The 22675-nt window shown below is 36.0% G+C and overlaps 3 protein-coding genes across 4 annotated transcripts in view; 2 read left to right on the forward strand and 1 right to left on the reverse strand.

Annotated features, from left to right (window-relative positions):
- LOC113117161 (endoribonuclease Dicer-like) overlaps positions 1–4663 on the reverse strand; it is a 28183-nt gene extending 23520 nt beyond the window's left edge. For both annotated transcript variants that reach the window (XM_026285621.1, XM_026285622.1), the window contains exon 1: positions 4500–4663. The gene's annotated coding sequence lies outside the window, so the exon portion shown is untranslated. The remainder of the gene's footprint in view (positions 1–4499) is intronic.
- A 2354-nt stretch (positions 4664–7017) lies between these two features.
- kif11 (kinesin family member 11) lies at positions 7018–14906 on the forward strand. Its single transcript, XM_026285623.1, has 23 exons — positions 7018–7174; positions 7388–7514; positions 8043–8175; positions 8284–8381; positions 8568–8646; positions 8933–9118; positions 9235–9359; positions 9460–9550; positions 9650–9892; positions 9983–10078; positions 10203–10291; positions 10675–10762; positions 10890–11078; positions 11156–11363; positions 11479–11651; positions 12005–12130; positions 12210–12368; positions 12698–12837; positions 12912–13191; positions 13419–13641; positions 13753–13919; positions 14048–14158; positions 14329–14906. Exons 2-23 carry the CDS (start codon positions 7441–7443, stop codon positions 14437–14439), a joined length of 3189 nt encoding a protein of 1062 aa, XP_026141408.1. The 5' UTR covers positions 7018–7174; positions 7388–7440; the 3' UTR covers positions 14440–14906.
- A 628-nt stretch (positions 14907–15534) lies between these two features.
- Positions 15535–22400, forward strand: LOC113117164 (solute carrier family 22 member 15-like). The gene is made up of 12 exons (XM_026285624.1): positions 15535–15751; positions 16087–16233; positions 16426–16558; positions 16940–17104; positions 17190–17319; positions 18705–18926; positions 19032–19172; positions 19265–19347; positions 20147–20255; positions 20496–20568; positions 20791–20949; positions 21453–22400. Exons 1-12 carry the CDS (start codon positions 15668–15670, stop codon positions 21507–21509), a joined length of 1503 nt encoding a protein of 500 aa, XP_026141409.1. The 5' UTR covers positions 15535–15667; the 3' UTR covers positions 21510–22400.
- The last annotated feature ends 275 nt before the right edge of the window (positions 22401–22675 follow it).

Genomic DNA, 22675 nt, shown 5'->3' on the forward strand with positions numbered 1-22675 from the left:
GAATTTGGATGACAACTGGCTTGTCAACACATTTTTGCCACTCAGGATCGAGTCCACACTCTCCTCCTGACCACCGCTGTTCGACACAGCTGCAACAAATCACCACAAGTCGTTTCAGCTCAAGTAACACAAGGCTTCATTTTCAGTGAGCGAAACACATTTGCTCTTGGTTAAAAATCTGCTCTTAGACTCCATGTTCGGGTTCATGAATGTCTAATGCAACCACATAGGTTATTTACTTTCAGATTTTAAAAACGCTGACATACATCTGTTTCGGTGAACGAAACATTCGATGTTAAATGCTTGACTGCAAAACAGCTGGCCAGGTCACAGCTGCCCGATTCGACTACGCTCAGGAGATTTCCAGTGTTGAAAATCAAGGCACAAGACAACTTGTTACTGGCACTTTATCTTAATTAGTGAGATCAATACCATCACAAAAAACGTTCCTACAGTAATTAAATCATCATAGAGCCATACAAAATAAAATCAATGAGATCTCATTCAAATAGTGTAGGACCTTCCAGAAACTGTCTTTTTAAGCTTCAACAACTAACTGTTCAATTAAATGAAAATCAACAATAAAAATTATCCACAAAAATATTAATAACTTGTGCACAAAATTGGAATATCGCATAAAATACTTGTGAATAAAGCATCGTTTTAATCCAGTGAGATAAAGAGAGAACAAAACCGTCACCACCTGATTAACTTGCAGTAAATATCAAGAAAATTCCAAATTTGCTGCAGTATAGTAGAAGGCACTGTATTTAACATTTTTTGTATAGACTGTTTCAACGACATCAACATAAACAAACATTACTACACGTGCGCGCTTTTGTGGACCTAACTTAACTTCAGGTAGACTCCCAAATAGAATCAATAACAACAGCCAAGTCTGTCTAGAGTAGATATTTTTTTGATAACAAACTAAATATGTTTGCTGCGTGGATCAGGCGGACTTAATGAAAATGCAAATTCATTGTTTGCCAGCAGGAGATGTTTTAAAGCATAGACATAAAGTGCAAGAAATAGAGGTTTCCCCAGTAACAGCTGTAAACAAAGCAGAGCTACGCTCACACGCGTGTCTTTATCAGGCATATAACATGCAAGTCCTCCTTCAGAAATACAGCGATATTAAAACACCCGTGCCTCGTTTTGATATTTAAACATAAATGTAAGGAATTCTTATTATTAAACGTGCAGTGCGTAACGTTACGTTACTCATGTTTATTTAACGAAGCCTTTTTGAAAATCGATCAGTTTTAAAATTGTGGCGAGTCTATAAAAATAAATAAATGTATGGGAAACACATCCCGCAGCACAACCACCTGAGCTCAACTTCAGTCTACTCATCACCTTGACTTTAACTGTGTTTGTAGATTGCACCGCAGCCAGACCGATATACACAACACAGACCGGAAGTTAACTTAGGTCCAGGCGTGTGCGCCCGATGAAACCGCCTATACAATAAAATTAGGAGCTTCAGAGCACACAGACAAAACAATGTCATCTTATTTTCGTAGCCTGCTGTTTAGGAACGCAGTTCTGGGTAGTGCTTCACGATTATGACAAATGTATGTATGGCTGCCTATGGAACTGGTTCTCTTGTATTTATTGATGATTGTGTCTGCTGACAAAAGCAGCAATATGAATTCGTGTTTCGGACAATATTATCTGCTCATATTCAGCCAAATGCTTCAGAACTAATTGGACGGCCCTTCACAGTGCAGATGGACAATGGAACGAAGCTTACTGCGAAAGCAACCAAAGAGTCCAAGTCCATTGTGGTGGTGCATCGAGCCAAAAATTAGAATTGTGTCGATGTCCCAATATTTATGGACCTGACTGTATATATATATATACACATACATACATACATACATACATACATACACACACACACCATTATAGACAATGGTTAATTTTGGTAAAGCCAGCAATTCTAAATTCAACTTAAGATCATTGACTATTTTCAATGTAGATTTACTGCTAAGAAGACTAGTAAAATTAATAGCTGTTATTTCAACTTAGCAGAACTACATCCACTTGGTCAAAATGGCATAGACATCTGTTAACCTCTAGCTACACTGTAGGCAAAACACCAGGCCAGACTGGCTGCATACCACTGACCCAGTCGAGTTTCAGAAAAAAAGGACTAGGTATGACCTGTACTGCCATGGGAATGACTCTGAATATAGCAGCAGCTATGATCCTGTGAGTACTGACTGTTTACTAGTAACATTCAGTCCAAGATAAAACAGCTAAAATCTCTCAAAATACATAGTGATTACTACAGCAGAAACATGCAGACAAGAAAGGTGAAAGTGCATGATGGAACAAAAACAGAGGCAAAATGAGCTGAACTTAAATATATCCAATCAGAGAAAAATCTATATATGAACCATCAATTTAGGAGACTTCATTACCAATAGGAATATATTCACTGACAAACATGACAAAAACCAGTTTAAATGTAATTCCACATGCAGGAGTACCAACATAAATGTGCCCAACACCTGATTTCCAACACCTCCTCCAAACCTGTCACATGAAAGGACCCCTCGGGCCAACTTATTCAGCAGAGCACCTGATTTGACCCTGGAAATAAAGGGCAGGTCTCTGTAACCCTTGTCTCACATGCACTCATAAATTCTCATCAATTATTCATTCTGCTTACTTTACTGTCACTTTATTTTGAAGAATGCCACTGGTTGATTCAGCGGGATATTGCATTTGCAGTGCATGTGTTTGCAAGTGTGAAATATTCTAATGAGATGCTGCAGTGAGCAATTTATGAACTTGGGGAACGGGTACACAACTTTGCCATTCATATGTCAGCAGCATAAACCTGATGGTAAGATTCAACTTCAGAATAAACCGGTCATGGAATAAGCACATATCAAATGGCATCAAACTTTATTTCGAGTTTGAAGACATATAACATAGTATGTTCTATTCTAATGGTTCGATCCACATTAAAAATAAATAAAAAAAGATTAAAAAGTTTCAAAAATGCTCATACTGCTATGCGGAAGACAATTTATGACACTTTTTTTAATATAAAATTTTTCCAGTCTAAAACAAATTGCAGCTTTTAATGACAAAGCATTTTTAAATCAATATTAATAACTGGTTTAAAAAGTGTGTATGTATGAAAGCAGCATGCATGTAGATATGTATGTGTGTGTGTTAAATATATATGTAGCTCAATTGGTAGAGCACTGCTTTATCAAGCGCAAGGTTGGGGGTTTGATTCCCCGGGGAACACATGATAGGTAGAAATTGATAGCCTGAATGCACTGTTAGTTGCTTTGGATAAGTAATCAACCTCACAACAAATATTAGTCAGTTTACATGTTAAAATAAACCATATTGTAAAGGTTTATCCTGCACATTATACTCAATCTGTTTCAGGACCATGATTTACATCAAAGTACTACAGTACCACCTAACTGTACCAGGATACACCCACAGTACTAAAAGAAAATGGCATTATAGTTTTGGGACATATAATCTGGAGTTCCTTGTCAACATTTAGTTCTACAATACATTTTGAAGTATCAGGGTCATAAAACAACCACGGTACTTTTTGTTAAGCGATATCATAATCACATTAATTTACCATAGTAATAAAGACACCTGTAGTTTTACTAAATGTCCAAATAGCATGGAATTAATTACCATGGTATGTCAGAAAAAAAATATAATCATAGATAATTGAAATGATAATTAATAAAGGATCTTAATGCAACACCACATTCACTATATTCTAAAATTTGAAAAAGCATAAAACCCTTTTAGTAATCCTTTGTGACACACAAGAAAAAAGAAATCACCCACATTTCAGACGCCAACCAGATGAGATGAGAACTTGATGAGATGTGAACAGATGAGAGCAACATATTTACTGTACTACACCAGAGACAATTTGACTACACCCATCATAACAATCACAGATGCATACAAAAAATTGTTATTCATTCATATCAGTTAGGCCTCATTGCGACCTTGGCCTTGAAAACCAGTAACACACCCGAGCCCCCCAAAAATCATCCATCTGTCGCTTTGCCAATCACAAACGTGTATCTTGCACTATGCTACTATTTGAGTACATAAATAACACATCACCCTGTCTAACACTGCCCTAATATTCAATACTAATCAGTCCATGTGAATCAGTCTCTCAGGGGCTAACAGACGCGTGTAGCTAAAAAGGCACCGTCATGCAATCAGAAATCACATTATGCATTGATTTAACTTACCTCACTTAAAACATCTTATAATAAACCCCACGTTGCATTTACACCGCCAGGGATTAAATGCACGAACCGTTTTCAACAAATGTACGCCTGACAGCTCGGTTTTTGGGGTGATAGTGGTTAGCATGCGAGCTCGCGTTAGCTTCGGTTGTTTTTTATTGATTATTTCAAAATCACGAGAGAAAAAACACAAGCGATCAGGGCGCAAGGAATTTGTAGATCGAAGTGTGTGCTCACCGATGGTGAATTGTTTTACTGGTCGTGTTGTGTTGAAGAGTGTCTCGTTAAACGGTGCGTTGCCCCTCTCTCCCCATTCCTTCCTGCTGCTGCTGTTGTTGTCAGGCCACTGCACGCGCGTGAAGCCTGCGACGACGAGGAACGCCAAAACGTGAGACCAGCTACTATGACACCACATCTAGTCCATAGCATTGATATTACTTTAAAATAAAAGTCTCCAGCGTTCGTTGACAGAAAGGGCACTTTTGGCCCCGTAAACCTTTGAGAAAAAGAAGCGTATTTCCTACACTCGTATGGAGGACCAAACCTGCAGAAATTCAAAAGAAAGAAAGAAAGAAAGAAAGAAAAAGAAATGTACGAACGAATAGACAGACAAATAAATAAATGTAATAATAAAAAAGTATTGTGATTAATATATAATTTAATAAAACAAAAATATATTGTATTTTATATTACATTTAATTGTACATTTGTTTTTGTTTTTATAAATTTCCCTTCATTTATCATGTTCTGCATTTAGTTTTTCATATGTATTTTATTTACTTTTACATTTAGTCATTTAGCAGATGCTTTTATCCAAAGAGACTTACAAATGAGGACAATGGAAGCAATCAAAATCACAAAAAAGCAATGATATGCAAGTGCTATAACAAGTCTCAGTTAGCCTAACACAGTACATGTAGCAAGGTTTTATTTTTTATTATAGAATAAATCATAAGAAAACAGACAGAACAGAAAAGGAATAGAGCAAGCATGTGTTAGAGGCCTTTTTTGATTTTGTTGATTGTAAAATAAATAAAAAGAGAGGAAACAGACAGAATACAAATATATATACAAATATATATATATATATATATATATATATATATATATATATATATATATATATATATATATATATATAATTTTTTTTTTTTTTTTAAAGAAAACAAGCAGTTAGTAAATGAATAGTGCAAGTCTAAATAGGGCATTTTTTTAAAGAATAGAATTAGAATAGAGAGTGCTAGAATTAGAGGGTCAAATAAAGATGGAAGAGATCGTGTTTTTAGCTGATTCTTGAAGATGGATTCAGATGCTTGGATTGAGTTGAGCAGGAGTTTTAAACTTTCATTTTTCCACTTATTTTTATATTTATTTACACTCACACTGTATTTAATTGTCTGCTGACATTGTCTTTTTTTTTCTATTTGATATACGATCATAAGAAAAAGTCTGTAATTAGTGTCATTCTTTCATCACAATTCCACAACATGTTTTTTTGTATTGTTTTTTAAACTAATCAAATAATATTTAATTTTCTTTGATTTCTTCTTTGGTTCACATAACACCTCAAGCATGTATTTTTAAATCACACCGTTTGTCTTCACTTTTAATAAAAGTGAATAGTTTTTAAACATCTACTTTTATGTTTTTAATATTTACTTTAATGTCTGGATCTAATACAAGGCAATAAAACAGTAACATATTTACACAGATGGCATTTAATAGCAAAAAATAAATTATAATAACATGATAACTTAGTTGAAATCTTTCTTTCTTTTTTTAAATTAAACCCTGTGTCATAAGTGCTCAAGCTAGTACAAAGTAAACAATAATGAAAAAAAAAAAAAAAAAAAAATTCTGCAACTAAGAATAAAAAGTACTGATATAAGAATTATAGAAAATTAAATTATGATATGTGATGATCATGAATACATTTACAAAGAGTATTTCTGAAGAAGGATATTTCCTTAAAATAAAATTGGTGTGAATAAACAAATCTTCATGCAGTTGATAAATAGATGACAAAGTTACAATTAATCATGCAAGACTACGGCTAGAAAAGGGCCTGAATATATTTATACAAATATGTATTTCCACTGTATGATCTGGTCTGCAGTCCAAGTACGATTAAAATAATACCAGTAGTTAAATGAAGGCCTAAAATGCCTAGCCCTGTTTACTAGAACACAAGTGAGTCATGGTTTCTTACCACCATCTACTGGTCATTATAGGAACTTCAGTCGTTTCAAGCAAAAGGCGGTGTCAGAAAAACAAACGTTATTTAAATCTCGATCACAAGTTCCTGCTTTGTTGTAATGAGAAGTGCAGTGAAGTAGGAAAATAATTTTAGAGCATATTAAAATGTGACATAAAACACCACATTTTAAAGCAATCATAATAAACATAGTACAAACATTCGTCTAACAAAAAAGACATTAACTATTATTAAATAAATATGAATTGGTTATGACTTGTTGTGAAATGTTCATTCTTTATCTTATTATTTTTTATTTATGCCTTGTATATTTCCATTTAAAAAGGCAGAATTGTTACGGCAGCTTTATTGAAAAATAAATGTACTACTGTTAAAAGCTATTTATTAATTAAACGTAATTTATTAATTCAATCTAGCTCTCGTGGTCTAGTACTATTTTAAAAACACTGCACTTTCCCGAGATGCATCCGTTCTAGCTCGTCTCCTTTAGACCAATCAGAAGCATGGTGAAAAAACCCTCTTCTCTGATTGGCTTAAAGCTATAGATGCGCAATTTTCAAAGTCAGCAACTGCGCTCGGAGAGACTCATCAGAGCGTACAGCTAATATAGTGCGTTCCAATAATCTGCGTTATTAGTGGGCTTTTAAACGACTTTGGCATCTTATTTGATCTGCTTTTAAAGGAGATCAGGTGAACGGTACGTGAGTTTGATCATTTTGTTCTTATTAGTTTGATTTTGTGATTTATTTTGGCTAAACGCCTTTTAGGCTAGACAATGCCATACTAATGTATCTGCGGGTGTTTGCAGTATATTTGTGTACGTTTATATCTTTTAAATGGCTCAATATTTATATAAAGGATTTCCGGTGTGACTTATGTTTACCTTTTTAAAACTTAATTTTATTTAAAGGTTACATTTAAAGGGCTTTTTCAGACCTGGAGCACAGAAGACGCTCCTTCAGCATGGCTTCATCACAGTTACCAGCAGTTAAAAAAGATGAAAAAGGCAGGAATATACAAGTGGTTGTACGATGCAGGTAAATGATACAGGCTTTATGTGTAACCGGTGACTGTATTTACATTGTTCGTAAGTAGTGTAACGTTAGTTGTGCCTCAATTGCGAATTTTGTATGTTGTGCTTTTTGTATGACCAATAACCAACCATATATTTATGGTTTTTATACTCCCAATTTAAAATCCTCTTTATTTATTAAATTCTACCCTACAAACAGAAGTTTTAATATTGTGTTTATTTATTATTGCTCTGAGGCCAAGAGTTTTATAACTGGCAGATTGCCGCACACGACACGATTTAAATACCAATTTATGTAACGTTAAGTTAATTGTTTGCTGGCTAAAACCATGGTTTGATCATTTGTACGTTATGTTTCAATTGCCTTTTCAATAATATGTTTTTTTTTATATAGTTGCTGATGTTTTAGCTGAAAAGCCTAAAATAGGATGTTTATTTTTTTTTTCTAGTGTCTACTTTTGAAAATAAAACTGTGTTTATGATATGGAAATTAATATCGATACCATTCTCATATCTAATGTGCGATTTACAGACCTTTCAACACAGTGGAGCGGAAATCTGCCTCTCATACAGTTGTTGAATGTGACCAGAACCGAAAAGAGGTGTTAGTCCGTACTGGAGGCGCCACAGACAAAGCGGCAAGAAAAGCATACACTTTTGACATGGTGAGTGTTTGGCTTGTTTTCCACGCACATCCTGAGTATTAATGCCATTGAATTTTTTTTCAGTGTGTAGTAATGCTCATTAAATTTGTCACATTTCAATTGGTTTAGGTTTTTGGTCCTTCTGCCAAACAAATTGACGTTTATAGGAGTGTGGTTTGCCCCATATTAGATGAAGTTATCATGGGCTATAACTGTACTGTCTTTGCGTGAGTATCTGCATTTAAATGTCAAATCAATCAACTTTTATTTCCGAGTTTTTGGACCTTTTATTTGGTGTCAATTCTACATTTTAACTAAAGTTAGATTTTTGCCATTAGAATAGTTTAAAATCTGACATGGTATAAAAAACAACTTATGAATTAATATAGTGAATTATTTCTTATCGGTTTAAGATATGGACAAACTGGAACAGGGAAAACCTTCACAATGGAGGGCGAAAGATCACCCAATGAGGAGTTTACTTGGGAAGAGGTAATATTTGAGTCCAACGTTTAACATTTCTTGCACCAGTAACAATTTTAAGTCCTAATTTTTGACTCCCTCTGAATAAACTGCTTGTATTTACAACTTTACTTTTGAGGATAATGTCGTATGCTCTTGCATAGATTGCATTTGAAATTAAGAAATAACTACTTGTTTATTGAGGTTTTGCTCTAGGGCCACTATATAAATGCCATTATTTGCATGATATGATTTGTTCAGGAATTGATCAGGGGTATTCCCTCCTTCCTCATTTCTTTGATGGTTTCTCTTACAGGACCCTCTGGCTGGAATCATTCCCAGAACTCTTCATCAGATCTTTGAGAAACTGTCCAGTAATGGCACAGAGTTCTCCGTGAAGGTTTCTCTGCTGGAAATCTATAATGAGGAACTGTTTGACCTTCTCAGCCCTGCTCCGGATGTCACGGAGAGGCTACAACTGTTTGATGATCCCAGAAATAAAGTATGCTTTTTGTTTTGTTTCTGTAATGTAAAATACCTAAAATATCCATAGATGATTCCTTTGAAAAATGCCATGTGTTTGTTTGCAAAAAATAAGACATTATGTATATCTGTCAGAGGGGTGTAACCATTAAAGGTCTGGAGGAGATCACTGTACACAATAAGAACGAGGTCTATCAGATCCTGGAGAGAGGAGCTGCAAAGAGAAAGACCGCCTCCACGCTCATGAATGCTTACTCCAGGTAACCCATGCTTCCCAGTTTAATTGGACAGAAGACTAAATGTATACCTTTGTGGTGTTTTAAGGTTTATAACTTCTCTCTTCTCCTTTTTTTCCACCAGTCGATCTCATTCAGTGTTCTCTGTGACTATTCACATGAAAGAGATCACGTTGGATGGAGAAGAGCTGGTTAAGATTGGAAAACTAAACTTGGTGAGTTAACTTTATTCAGACACTGTGTTTTAATCTAAAACTGGTTCAAAGTTCAGTGAAGTGTTTTTAAACCAGAAACTCCTGTTTTACTCTGTTTAGGTGGATCTTGCGGGTAGTGAAAACATTGGGCGATCTGGTGCCGTGGACAAGCGTGCACGTGAAGCTGGCAACATAAACCAGTCTTTGCTGACTCTGGGTCGTGTAATCAAGGCTCTTGTGGAGAGAGGGCCTCATGTACCCTACAGAGAGTCCAAACTCACTCGTATTCTGCAAGACTCACTGGGAGGACGTACCAAAACCTCCATTATCGCCACTGTGTCTCCTGCCTCCATCAATCTGGAGGTGTGGCTTGTGCTGCTAGACTTTGTGCTGTTTTTCTTTGCTTATTTTGTCCTTGTTTTTAGGAATATTGATTTATAATTTTAATTGTAGGAAACTCTGAGCACCCTGGACTACGCTAACAGGGCCAAGAGTATCATGAATAAGCCAGAGGTCAACCAAAAACTCACCAAGAGAACTTTGATCAAGGCAAGTTTCTTTTATTGTTTGTACATTTATACATTTTCATAGATTTCCTGAACTATATTCCCAATTTCTACTTGTGCATGCAGCATTGACCAAACGATTGATGTTTCTGAAATAAATGTTGTAGGAATACACAGAGGAGATTGAACGACTGAAAAGAGATTTGGCTGCCACCCGTGACAAACACGGAGTGTACATCTCTGTTGATAACTATGAGTGAGTTCTGCATGTTTCTTATTTAATTTTTTTTTATTCTCACCATGGCTGCATTTGTTTGATCAAAAAAATAGTTAAATATTATTAGAATTTAATGACTTTGTACATTTTAAAATGTAGTTTAGTCCTGTAATAAATTTTTTTAACTGCCATTACCTCAGTCGTTAATATTACGTGAATTGTACATTCTATTTTTTTTTTTGTAACTACGTACAGTTTTACTGTCACTTTAATGTCTTTGCTTAAATTCTTAAAAAAACTGCTGCTGACAGGATTCATCAAATTAAATGGTCAACATTTTCTTTAGAAAACATTATTTTCCTTCCTTGAATTGACTTATTTTTAGTTTGATTGGAGGTGATAATTCAGAATTCTATTTACAGGAATATGAACAGTAAACTGATGTCTCAGGAAGAGCAGATTACGGAGTACACAGAGCGGATCGCTGCTGTGGAAGAGGAGCTCAAAAAGGTCCGCGTCTTTTGAATCGATCTACTTCTGCTTTTCTGTTTGTACAAGTCCTGCCAACTTCCACTTTTGAATGTGTGTGTGTGTTTGTGTGAGTGATGCATCTGATTAATTGTGCTTGTGTTGGCAGATTATGGACTTGTTTACAGACAGTAAGCAGAAGTTGGACCAGTGCACTGAGGACCTTCAGGACAAGAACCAGAGACTGGAGGAGACTCACAAGGACCTAACAGAGACCAGGCACCGCCTCACTCAAGAGGAGTTCATCTCTTCACAGCTCCAAAGCAATGGGTGTCAACTTTACAACACTGCTGACCAGGTCTGTGTATCAGATGTGGTGGTTGATGCAATTATAGGATAGTATGCACAAATCTGAACTCTCTCGCTCTCATCCAGCTGTTGAACACTGCTGAAGTCACCACTCAGGATGTTAGTGGTCTCCACGCCAAGCTGAAGAGGAAGACCGATGTGGAGCTTCATAACGGGGAGGTCCAGCAGAGCTTTGCCCAGCGCATGGAGAACAGCTACAACAGCATGCAGACCTCGCTGCAAGAGCAGAGCCATAAACATGCTGCTATGATTGACTATTACCGCTCTTCTGTGGGTAAGATGTGTTACGTGGCTTCACTCTCCAATTATAATCTGCTCGTTGGGGGGGTTAAAATCACTTCCAGCTAGAAAGTATTTCCAGGAAAACAGTCATGTTAATGTCTGTGTAGGTGAGCTGCTGAATACAAACAGAACGGTGTTTAAGGAGACGCTAGGTGCTGTCTGTGAGTCTTACAGCAGTATTAAAGGGGCTGTGGGAGAAGGTGTGGAGCGCTGCAAGGAACGAGTGTTACACCAGGAGAAACTCTCTCAGGAGGCCCAGAATAGCATGCTGGAAATACTGGTAAGAACTCCGTGATTACAAATCGTGAATGATTTGTTTGACAACCTTTTGATGTTGGTAAATGCTTCTCTTTTTTTTTTTTTTTTTTTGCATGCAGTCTTGAAACCATCAATGGTCGGTCTTTTCAAGGGTGTTAGATATGAGTAGTGGTTCCCAGTGTTTTTGATTCCAAGGCCCTCCATTACTTTCAAAAATATTCAAAGACGGCATAAACTTAGCTTTGTTTTCTAAACTAACTTTAAACTATGGTCCTACTTCCATAAATAAAGTGATTAATAGTTTAAAGGGATAGTTCACTCAAAAAAATTAATTTAACATTAATGGTTTTTTATTCATTTAATTTTCTTCTCCAGGATGAACACAGACAGCATTTAGAGGAGATTTTGGTTGCCCAGGCGGTGCCAGGTATCAGATCTGTCATGGCCATGAACGACAATCTGAAGCAAACCCTTCACAGATACAACTCTCTGGCTGAGCAGGTATGTTTCAGAAGAATTGACATGTTCTTATGCCAGTTTGAGTATTTTGAGATTTGTTAAATTAAAATGTCTCTTACAGATGCAGGGTCTGAAAGCAGAGATGATGTCGTTTTTTGACTCTTACGTTGAATCGTTGGCCAGTATGCGAGAGTGCGCTGAGCAAGGCTTCAACACTCTGCGTGCCGAGCACGACAAGCTCAAGCAACAGATCAGCCAAGCTGGAAACAACCATCAGACAGTAAGTCTACTCCCACTGACAGTTTCTTGAAAAGGAGGTTTGTGTTTAAACCAAGTGATCACATTTCTTTATACTGATTGCCTCAGATGTTCACAAGCTTTGTGGGTGATGTAAATGTCACCTATTGGCCTCAGGGAGGTTGGTTCTGTATATGTTGAATTGCTCAGCAGGCCTCAGAGTTTTAAAAAGATTTTCGTTTTCCAAACTAGACCAAGAAAAACACTTTTTAAACCTGAGAGAACTTGAAGAGAACATTTGGTCTCCTAACTTGCCTAAATCACTTTGACCACTAGAAGGCTCTAAAACTGCTAAATTGTTCCTTTCTACAGCGTGTGGCGGAGCTGGTTCAGTGTTTGCAGAACCAAATGAATCTCTTGGCAGTGGACACTCAGACTGATTTTGAGGGTCTTGCACAGGCAGCATCTGCCCAGATTGTTCCACTAGAAACGCTACAGAGATCCATACAGAGGTGAGAGTGCATTCACAACAAATACCTTAAAGTTTTCTATAACAAAACTCTAACAAACTTCATCATTATTGCAGTAAATGCACTGTGTCTGAGGAGCGCACTGTGTCTGTCCGTGCACGGCTGGGTTCCTCCGTGGATGGAGTTATAAGTGAGATGAATGGGGTGACTGAAGAGGGAGAGAGGACGCTGGAGGAATGTGCTGGTTACTGCAGACACCTGCAGACATCAGTGGACTCATTGGCTGAATTGGGACTCAAGTGGTGTCAAGATGCCAGAGGTTTAACTGAAAATAAAGCCCAGGAACAGTTCAAACTCATCAGGGAGACAGACGCAGCTGTGCAAGACCTGCTAAAGGTTAGTTTGAGCTTGTCCCAAAAATGCCCACATCTGCGGTCTTTTCACTTGACCACTTGTCTATTTGCATGGCAAATTTCCTGTGGTTGACAAGTGTTCAAGTGGGTGTGTAGACCTCAAGTGTCTTGCAATTTTGGGACTTGTGATTTGAATATGCTTCGCCTTAATGGTGTGCATTAAATAAAGTGAGATTTTATTTTTAATATTTACTGTTTATGTCCATGCAGTCTGTTGAAGAAAAGGGTGAGAAAGCTGTTAAAGACTGTGAAGCCCGTTTGAGTCACATGCAGCAGGAAGTAGAAGGAATCCTGGGTCGTGTGGAATTGCAGACAGGCAAAGATGATGCTACCTTGCAGGAGCACAAAGAGATCCTCTCCTCCATCAACACTCAGGCACTGGACACAGTACACAACTTCATCAGCTCAGAGCTGCGGCAAGATTTCCCAACAGGTACACATGAAGCTGTGAGGGAAATGTGGCATTTTGAATGGAGACACACCTCAAGAGCATGTAATGGGTCCATGTGTACTGGGCACTGATGTGATTTTTGTATTTTCGCAGGAACGACTCCTCAGCGGAAGGAGTATGTGTATCCACGCGTGCTGAACAAGCCGAGGAGTCGAGAGGAGCTAGAAGATGAGTTCAGAGCTCAGCAGGAGCATCTTCAGTGTGCACTGAGCCAGTGTGAGATTGTCATCGAGACAGAAGAGGAGAAACATCTCGACCAGGTATTACTATCATAAGTTTTGACCATCCATGTTCCAGAGCTAGTCAGTGGAAACACTGTCTGCTTTTAAATGTTAAGAAGCTGTAGATGCTCTTATGTGGACTGGTGTAACCTCAGTTCTGTTTTTAGGACTCTCTGGAGGATGAAGTCAGTGTTTCTAGCGATGGAAATATCATTGAACAGTCATGTGCTGATGAGAACCTGATGTGTTACGAAAACGGAAGGGTTCCCTTTTTCAAGGTGAGGCAATTTGGACCCATTTATTGTCATGCACAGGCTTGGCATTTTTTCGATAATGTAGCAATGTTTTAGCCCTCAAGCAAAATTGGCAGTTATTGACAATACTTTGTTCTTTTCTGTCTCTCCTTTTTATTTTTATTTTTTTTATTATTATTTTTTGGTCTGATCAGAAGAAAAGCAAGAAGGAAAACTGCAATAAGTCACTGAACCGTTCAAAAGTGGAGAATGAAAGCACGTCTACGCCACCACGTTCTAAACTACCACTCAGGTGTCAGAACTAACAAATAATATTTTGGTTTTTATTCTTTCTATGTATGTCTTAAAGAGCATTGTTTTAACTGTTTGTCTTTTTAAATATGACTTGTCTTTGTATTTAGCTTTCATATATCTGTTTCCTCAGTCACAGTTCAAAAATAAATGTTTTAACCTCAGGGTGTTTTTTTTTTTCTTCCCTTTCATGTTGTTGTTACTTTTTTGTTAATTTCACTAGAGTTTAGAGCTTGATTTTGTGTTTAAGAGTTAAAAGAAAACGATCCACTCCATAAATGAACCAATATAAATATTTTAAAAGTATTGTTTTAAAATGTTTGTATAAAGTTTATTTTTTCTATCACATTAAGTTTGTTGACTGCAACATTAGTGCTCTTAATAGATGTATGTTTTCCTCAAATTTAAGAGACATAAGGTTCTTTTTACAAGAAAATCATGTTTGCGGATTGCTGCATTTAATAAATAAATTAAAACTCAATAATTGTTGTAACCTTATTTTATGAAACTTTGTATAGTGTAAGAAATGCGTAATTCAAAGTTTTAAAAAAATCTGGTGTTTTAATCTGAGAAGCCAAGCATAAAATCATTAAATCCTATTGATTTATTTCACAAGAATCATTTAGCAGACGCTTTTGTACAACGCAAATTAAAGTTATTTTAGATGTTTCTCGTCTTTACATTTACGATGTTTGAGGGTTGTTTTTTTGTTGTTGTTGTTCCTGAATTTGTGCACAAATTTCCTTTTCAAATTTTGATAAATATATATTTATATATATATATATATATATATATGGAACGTTCTACTACTGTACTGTCTGGATAGTAATTTACACCTGAATGATGACATTTATTATAATAATGAATTGATAGTCTTTAACAATAACCGTTGATTTGAAAATACAATGTATGAAAATGAGATCACATTTAGGCACTTAATTTTTAGTCTAAAATTGTACAATTAAAAACAATGTAGTCACTAAAAGCGCTCGTGTTAATTTCTTTTTCTACTAAGCGTTAATTCTTGAGGTCCAATCAAAGCAACGGTCTGTACCACGTGTTTGAATAACACAATCTAGCCCAATCAGGACCGCTCTGTACCACGTGGTTTCAATCCACGTCTGCGAAGCGAAGCAAGCCAGATCACAGCGGAACATCTGAAACCTCAGTTGTTTTCAAAGTCATTATTAAAAATGTAAATATACACACAAATGGAATGCAGTCGGATGATTTGAAACTGGAATGGATTTAGAGGAGGCTTACCAGGTGGTTGGAGAATTCGGTAGACACCAGAAGCGGATGGTCACCATCCTGGTTCTCCTACAGGTAACAGATGATAGATGCAAATCCATAAACACTGGGCAGACGTGTTTGGGTAGTTAAATTCCTTTATATTTCTGATCCCACAAGCCGGTAATCTATGCAAAATTTATATTTGATGGATCAAACCTTTTGAAGCCATTTCGTATTTGCATCTTATCTTCAGACGATGTCTTTGCTTTAATTCGACCTTGCTTCAGTGAATCATTTACTTTAACGTGTGTTTACTTATGTCATTAGTTGTGGGTTTGCATTTTAAGACCCTGGAACTGATTTTGAACTGATTTGAGGGCAGATTGGAACCTAGATCATTAAACCTGAAATATTGTCTTGTTCTACAGATTTACATGGCATGTCAGACCATGCTCATCATTTTAGTGGGTGCTGTTCCAGAATATCATATAGATATACCGGTTACTGGACATCCGAATGATGATATAACACAAAGTGTGAAATTCACAGAGGACATCAGCTCAATCGTCACTGAGGTAAGAGACTGTCATCAGTTTAGCACATTAAACTTCTTTGTCTTAAACTTTGCTCATCATTTCAAATACAAATCACTCCTATACTTGATCTCAAATAAGAAAGAACTGTCTATTAATCTGTGTGTTTGGTCAGGACAACAGGTATGTGTGTAAATATTTAAATTGTGTGTTATTCTTGTCTTTTTATTGCAGTGGTACCTGATTAAGCATGAAGCCTACAAAGTAAACTTGGCTGGGTCTCTTTTCTTTGCTGGTGTGCTGATCGGAAATGTCCTGTTTGGGCCACTCTCTGATAAGATTGGCAGGAAACCGGTTTTCCTTACTGGTAAGATGGAGCTGAACTGGTTTCTGTACTTTATAATAGTCTATGATAAAACCCTAATTTTGCAGTCTGGGTAAATGTTTCATTGTAGAATGTCATTTTAAATATAAAGTAGGAAATGTAAATATTGAAAATGTGTCAATTGATAAAATGTTTTATAGGGAGGGATTACATCATTGTAATATTTGCATTCTGCTTTGTGATAGGTCTTATCATTTTTGCATCTATTTAATCAACTATAACTGTTTTACATGTGATTTTCATGCACAACCAGCTGAAAACCACAAGTAAAGAAACAGACAAATATGAGGCCTAAACCTTCCTAAAGCATCAGCTGAATGTGTTGCTGTTCTGGTGACCTCTATTTAAACTGTTCTCTCTCAGGTCTGTTTTTTGAGGTCTTGTTTGGGTACGGAACAGCATTAGCGCCAAGTTATGAGGTGTTTGCTGTGTCTCGGCTGCTGGTGGGAATTATGAACGGAGGAATGGCGTTGGTCTGCTTTGTTCTTACTCAGGAATATGTGGGAAAGTCCTACTGGGCTATGACAGGTACACATGAATTAAGATTTAAATCAGTTGTGTTGTTTACTTTCACACTAGTCATGTAAAGCTAACGTGATTGTCTGTGTTTCAGGGACCTTGACTAATATGACCTTTGCAGTGGGCATCACTCTGTTCGCTGCGTTGGGTTATTATGTTCAGCCGTGGAGGAACCTAGCAACTGCAGCCAACTGTCCGGGACTTTTGCTCTTCCTGTTCTGTGTGTAAGTGAGCGGTGCAGTAAGATAGCTACCTGGTGTTTAACTAACAGTGCTTTGTATAGCTGCACTTGGTGTTGCTTTTAGGATTTGTAAAAGTATATCTTGAACAGAAACAAAGTTTAGAAGAGTTTTTTTGTTTTGTTGTTGTTGTGTGTGTGTTCTGTTGGAGGAAGTGAAAAAAAAAAAAAAAATGATACACACTACCATTCAAAAGTATCTGGTTTTTAATATTTGTAAAAATGTTTGGAAGAAGTAAATTAAGTCAATGTTTTTGTTATGTAATCTAAAAATATATTTATTCCTATGGTGGTGTAGCTGAAATTTCAGCAGCCGTTATTCCAGTCTTCAGTGTCACTCTCAACAAATGATCAAATATTTATTAAGAAATAGTTATCACTATCAGTGTTGAAAACAGCTGTGCTGCTTAATATTACTGTGGAATTGTGACTTTTTTTATGATTTATATCCTTTTAAATGTTGATTTATTGTTTATATACGTGACCTTGGAGCACAAAACCAGTCATAAGTAGCACAGGTATTATTTGTAGCAATAACCCAAAATACATAGTATTGATCAAAATTTATTATTTTTCTTTTATGCCAAAAATCATTAGATTATTAAGTAAAGATCATGTACCTTGAAGATATTTTGTACATTGTCTGCCATAAATATATCAAAACTTAATTTTTGATTAGTAATATGTATTGCCAAGGACATAATCTGCACAATTTTAAAGGCAATTTTCTCAATATTTTTATTATTTTATTTTATTTTATTTTTTTGCACCTTCAGATTCCAGGTTTTCAAACAGTTGTATCTCGGCCAAATATTGACCTATTCCAACAAACCATGCATCAGTGGAAAGCTTATAAATTGACCCATTATGACTGGTTTTGTGGTCCAGGGTCTCTCTCTCTCACACACACACAAACATATGTGTGTGTATTACTGGTTCTTCCCAGTTTTTGGGTAAACATTAAAATTAACATTTCCTAAATTAACTAAATATTACATTTACATTTTACATTTTGCCCTTACAACAAATACTTTTGTACAAAAAAAAAAAAAAAACCTTATACAAATGTCATTGTCAGAAGGTAATTGCTAGCTTAATAGTCATAGAGCCAATACTTAGGCAAAGCAAGTTTAAGTCTGACTTGCATGATTTCTGATTTCATTCCCCTGCTTCCCAATCATTTTCTGTGATTTTTCTTGTATTCCTTTGAATAAATTGGGCAAAAAGCTCCAAGAAAAAAATGAAGCCTGTATCAAAAAATATTCCCCCTCAAAATGTTCAAATCATATTGGAATCTTGTCTAAAATGTCGCGAGGTCTCTTGAACTTGAGAAATAAGAAAATGTCTGTCAAATTTCCATGACTGTGGCAGGACTTTGCCAGAATCTCCACGCTGGCTTTATTCTCAAGGTCAGACGGAGAAGGCTGAAGACATCCTGAAGGATTTTGCTCTGAGGAACGGGAAAGGTAGAATTTCAGTGAAGCTCCGGCGGACCGTCAGCACCAGCGCTATGAAGGGATCCAGCCCTGGGGTTTTCCAGCTGGTCACACATCCCATACTGCGCTGGAGGACTGTGGTGCTCATGTATGTTTGGTGAGTAATATTTTCCAAAAGCTATGTTTATTTCACTCTTACAGTATTATGCCAAATATCTGTGTATTTTAATATACTCATTCTGTGTGCATGTGTGTATTGAAGGTATGCGTGTAGCCTTGTGTATTACGGGTTGACCCTCAGTGCCAGTGAAGATAAAGGTAATCGTTACCTTACCGTTGCCATGTATGGTCTGGTGGAACTCCCTGCATACCCTCTCTGCATGTACTTCATTAACAAACAGTGGTAAATGCACTCGCACGATCAACTCACCACGCTGCAGTATCAGACTCTCACATTCTTGACTTAGTGTGTTTTTGGGTTTGTTTTGCTTTTAGGGCAGGCCGGAGGAAGTCTATGGCCAATTTTCTTGCATTTTCAGGCGTATCCTGTCTGCTCACAATGTTCGTACCTGTATCAGGTGATCATCTTTCCAAATACATTAGGCTTTGATGCCACTTGGTTTAATTGTAGTTTTTTATGCTTCGGGAATGATACGTTTTAGGTCCACACACACACACACACAATTGGTCAAAAGTTAAATAATTAACATTTAAAAATGTTTTTGAAATAAGTGTCTTATGCTGCATTTATTTGAACAGTAAAAACAGTAATATTATGTAAATATAATTACAATTTAAAAGAACATTTTTTTATTATTATTAAACTGTGAAACGTAATTTATTCCTGTGATGGCTAAGCTGAATTTTCAGCAGCCGTATCTCCATTCTTCAAAGTCATATGATCCATTAGAAATCATTCTAATATGCTGATTTGGTGCCCAATTATTATATAAATCGACTCAAATTATTATTAATAATGATATTTATTATTATTCTGGAAGCCATGACACATTTATTTAAAGGTTCTTTGATGAATGAAAAAGTAAAAATGTATATATTATTATTATTATTTTTTTAATAAAATATTTTGTAATTTTATATACATAAATATATTTACTGTCACTTTTGAATTTAATGTCATTGCTGAATAAAAAAATAGAATTTTCTCCCTTTTTTATTTTAAATCTTCTATGCCCCAGACATGTGCATCAAAGTTTCTACAAAAAATATTAAGTAGCACAACTGTTACCAAAAAAAAAAATATATAAAAAAAAAAAGATCTGTTTTCAGTATTTTGACCTGTAGTGCTAATATTCTTAAGCATACATGATGCATTTCTAATCTGGTTGTCTAAAGCCGGTTGTTTGCTTTCCCCAGGGTCCTTATTAAGTGTCACGTCACTGGCTCTAGTGGGAAAACTGATGGTCAGTGCTGCATTTAATATTGCGTATGTGTATACGTCAGAGCTCTACCCAACCGTGATCAGGTACAGCCATTGCTTTTGCTGCATGTGTGATGTCTTTTCTACGATTGTCATTGCGTAAAAAATGATTATTAAAATGTGTTTAATTGTATAAAATGTGTTTAATTCCTCACAGAATGAGATTCTGTACTTGAGCAAACAGCGCCCTCTAGTGTATGCTGTTATAAAATCACCGTACAACCCAGAAGTCCCTCACTGCATGTGCTGGGTGAATTCTAATGGAAGTGTGTTTGTGTGTGTTAGGAATGCAGGGCTGGGTGTGTGTTCCATGTCCTGTAGAGTTGGGGGAATTCTGGCACCGTTTGTGCCGAGTATGGTAAGTAGCTGTAACCTGTTTGACTTAAGAAAAGCCATTATTTTCTAAAAAATATTTTCTTGTGCGATTTTAATAATTATTAAATAATAAATATATGTATTCTTAGATGTTATTAATACATTGTGAAAACGTTCTATAAAAATAATTAATATTTTAAATATATTTTATCAGCTTTGTTGTTATATTGATTGATTATGTACTGATTTATTGGTAATTATCCAGAAATCATTGCACACCTCCATGCCATTTATGGTGTTCTGTTTGAGTGGGATTTCCGCGGGCTGCCTGGGGCTTCTTCTGCCGGAGACACTTAATAAACCTGCTGCTGAAACCCTTGATGAACTGTCCAGCCCCACCTACCAGCGAATCTTACAGCCGCAGGTAAACATGAGCATGACAGAATCGTAATTTCAGAAGATTATTAAACTAATTACATAACTCCCTGGAATACTTACTTCTGGTTGGTTGATCATTGCATTCTGCCGCCAAATGTTTTTGAATAGATTCATGTCTCTTATATAACAGTCTTCTTACACTTATATTATGGATCTATATTGAATACATATTTCATCGAACCCGTGACTTTGACATTGGTATGCACCATGCTGTGCTGTTTGTGATGCAGGAATACATAATAAATAATGGTTGAATTCATAATTATTTATTGTAATTATTATAATAAGTGTATTGTAAATACAATTACAATAAAAACTGCAGTATAAATAAATTCAGATGAAATCCATGTTTCATGTGTCAAACAAACTTATATATATATATATTTATATATATAATTATTATTATAATATATATATATTTTTTTTTTCTGCTGTAGAAGTATCCCAATGAGACCTTTTCTTCATAATGTATTTTTGTGTGTCTTATAGGTTCACCTTTTGGAAGAAAAGCATTTAATTGACCACAATGGGGCTGATAGTGATTGAGACCAAGACCTTGAAAACATTGTATTACACCTGTTTACATGCATTCCTTGACCATGGTCAGAATGTCGTGCCATATACTCACTCACTGAAAGACTAAAGGTGCCTTCCAGAAGAAATCTGTCTGCTCAAAGGATCAGTTCAGCAGATTTAACTGTCAGGACTAATTTAAAATAATGGAAAAAGGACCAGATTCTCATTTGTTAACTCTTTTCTCATAATGTCTGACAATTATGACGACTAATTTCATGTGTTTAATGCCATTTGTGTACAAATGTCTTATTTGACATTTCATTCACCAGAGTTTATATATTAGCATTCAACTAATAATCAGTAATGGCTGAAAATGTCAGTGATACTGAATCTTAATTTTAGGTTGTTTTAAAGAAATAGTTCACTCAAAAATTACAGTTTTCCTTTATTTACTATTTTAAATCTTACTGAAATATTTTTCTATTATACTCATATGCTGGTATTTTTTCTGTGCAACACACAAGTAGTTCGGTCATTGGACACTTGATTTGAAATTCAATAAATAATATCAGTGAATAAATTAGATTTAGGATTTATACTTTTATTTATTTATTTTTTTTCTTTTTCTTTTTCTTTTTTTTTTTTTTTGGTGTTTTACCAAGAAAAAAAATATCAGCATGTTGATTTGAATTAACACTGGGGTGAATAATAGCATAAATAAATAAAAACATTTTGGAGACCCCTTTTTTTACCATTATTGATTGCTATTTTTCTCCACATGTTAAAGTGAAGTGTTAAACACATATATTAGTGTATATTTCTGTACAGTGCTCAACATGCATTTGTGTTTATCTTGAGAGTTGAGGGAAAGCTTTGAAATAAATGCCTTCTGTATATTGCGCATGAGCGTGTATGTCCGTTTGTCACCAGTAGATGGCACTGTGTTGAAGGCCACCGCTCCTGAACTGAAGTCACCTTTGACCTGTTCAAGTCCTCGTGGAGATGATGTCAGCTGTGACGCAGGCGAGCAGTGCTCAGGTAAACCACAGGATTCAGAAGCTGGGAGTTTCAAAGAAGCTGGCACAAACCATTCAACCACAAACCTGTTTTTCTTTTTGGTTTCCGTCTTTCTTTTCCTTGCTGTAATCGCAGCCTGTGGCGCTGCATGTAGCTGACGGAACAGGTTGAGAGAGAGC

This window comes from Carassius auratus, chromosome 17 (genome assembly GCF_003368295.1).
Source record: "Carassius auratus strain Wakin chromosome 17, ASM336829v1, whole genome shotgun sequence".
NCBI classification, from domain to species: domain Eukaryota; kingdom Metazoa; phylum Chordata; class Actinopteri; order Cypriniformes; family Cyprinidae; genus Carassius; species Carassius auratus.

Bases quoted from the DNA above. Each gene is read 5' to 3' on its own strand.
- kif11 (XM_026285623.1), top strand. From the start codon at position 7,441: ATGGCTTCATCACAGTTACCAGCAGTTAAAAAAGATGAAAAAGGCAGG. The intron at 11,652-12,004 runs GTAAGAACTCCG...TTTCTTCTCCAG, and splicing joins ATAGCATGCTGGAAATACTG to GATGAACACAGACAGCATTT. The intron at 14,159-14,328 runs GTGAGGCAATTT...TGGTCTGATCAG, and splicing joins GAAGGGTTCCCTTTTTCAAG to AAGAAAAGCAAGAAGGAAAA.
- LOC113117164 (XM_026285624.1), top strand. From the start codon at position 15,668: ATGGATTTAGAGGAGGCTTACCAGGTGGTTGGAGAATTCGGTAGACAC. The intron at 18,927-19,031 runs GTGAGTAATATT...TGTGTATTGAAG, and splicing joins GTGGTGCTCATGTATGTTTG to GTATGCGTGTAGCCTTGTGT. The intron at 19,348-20,146 runs GTGATCATCTTT...TGCTTTCCCCAG, and splicing joins AATGTTCGTACCTGTATCAG to GGTCCTTATTAAGTGTCACG.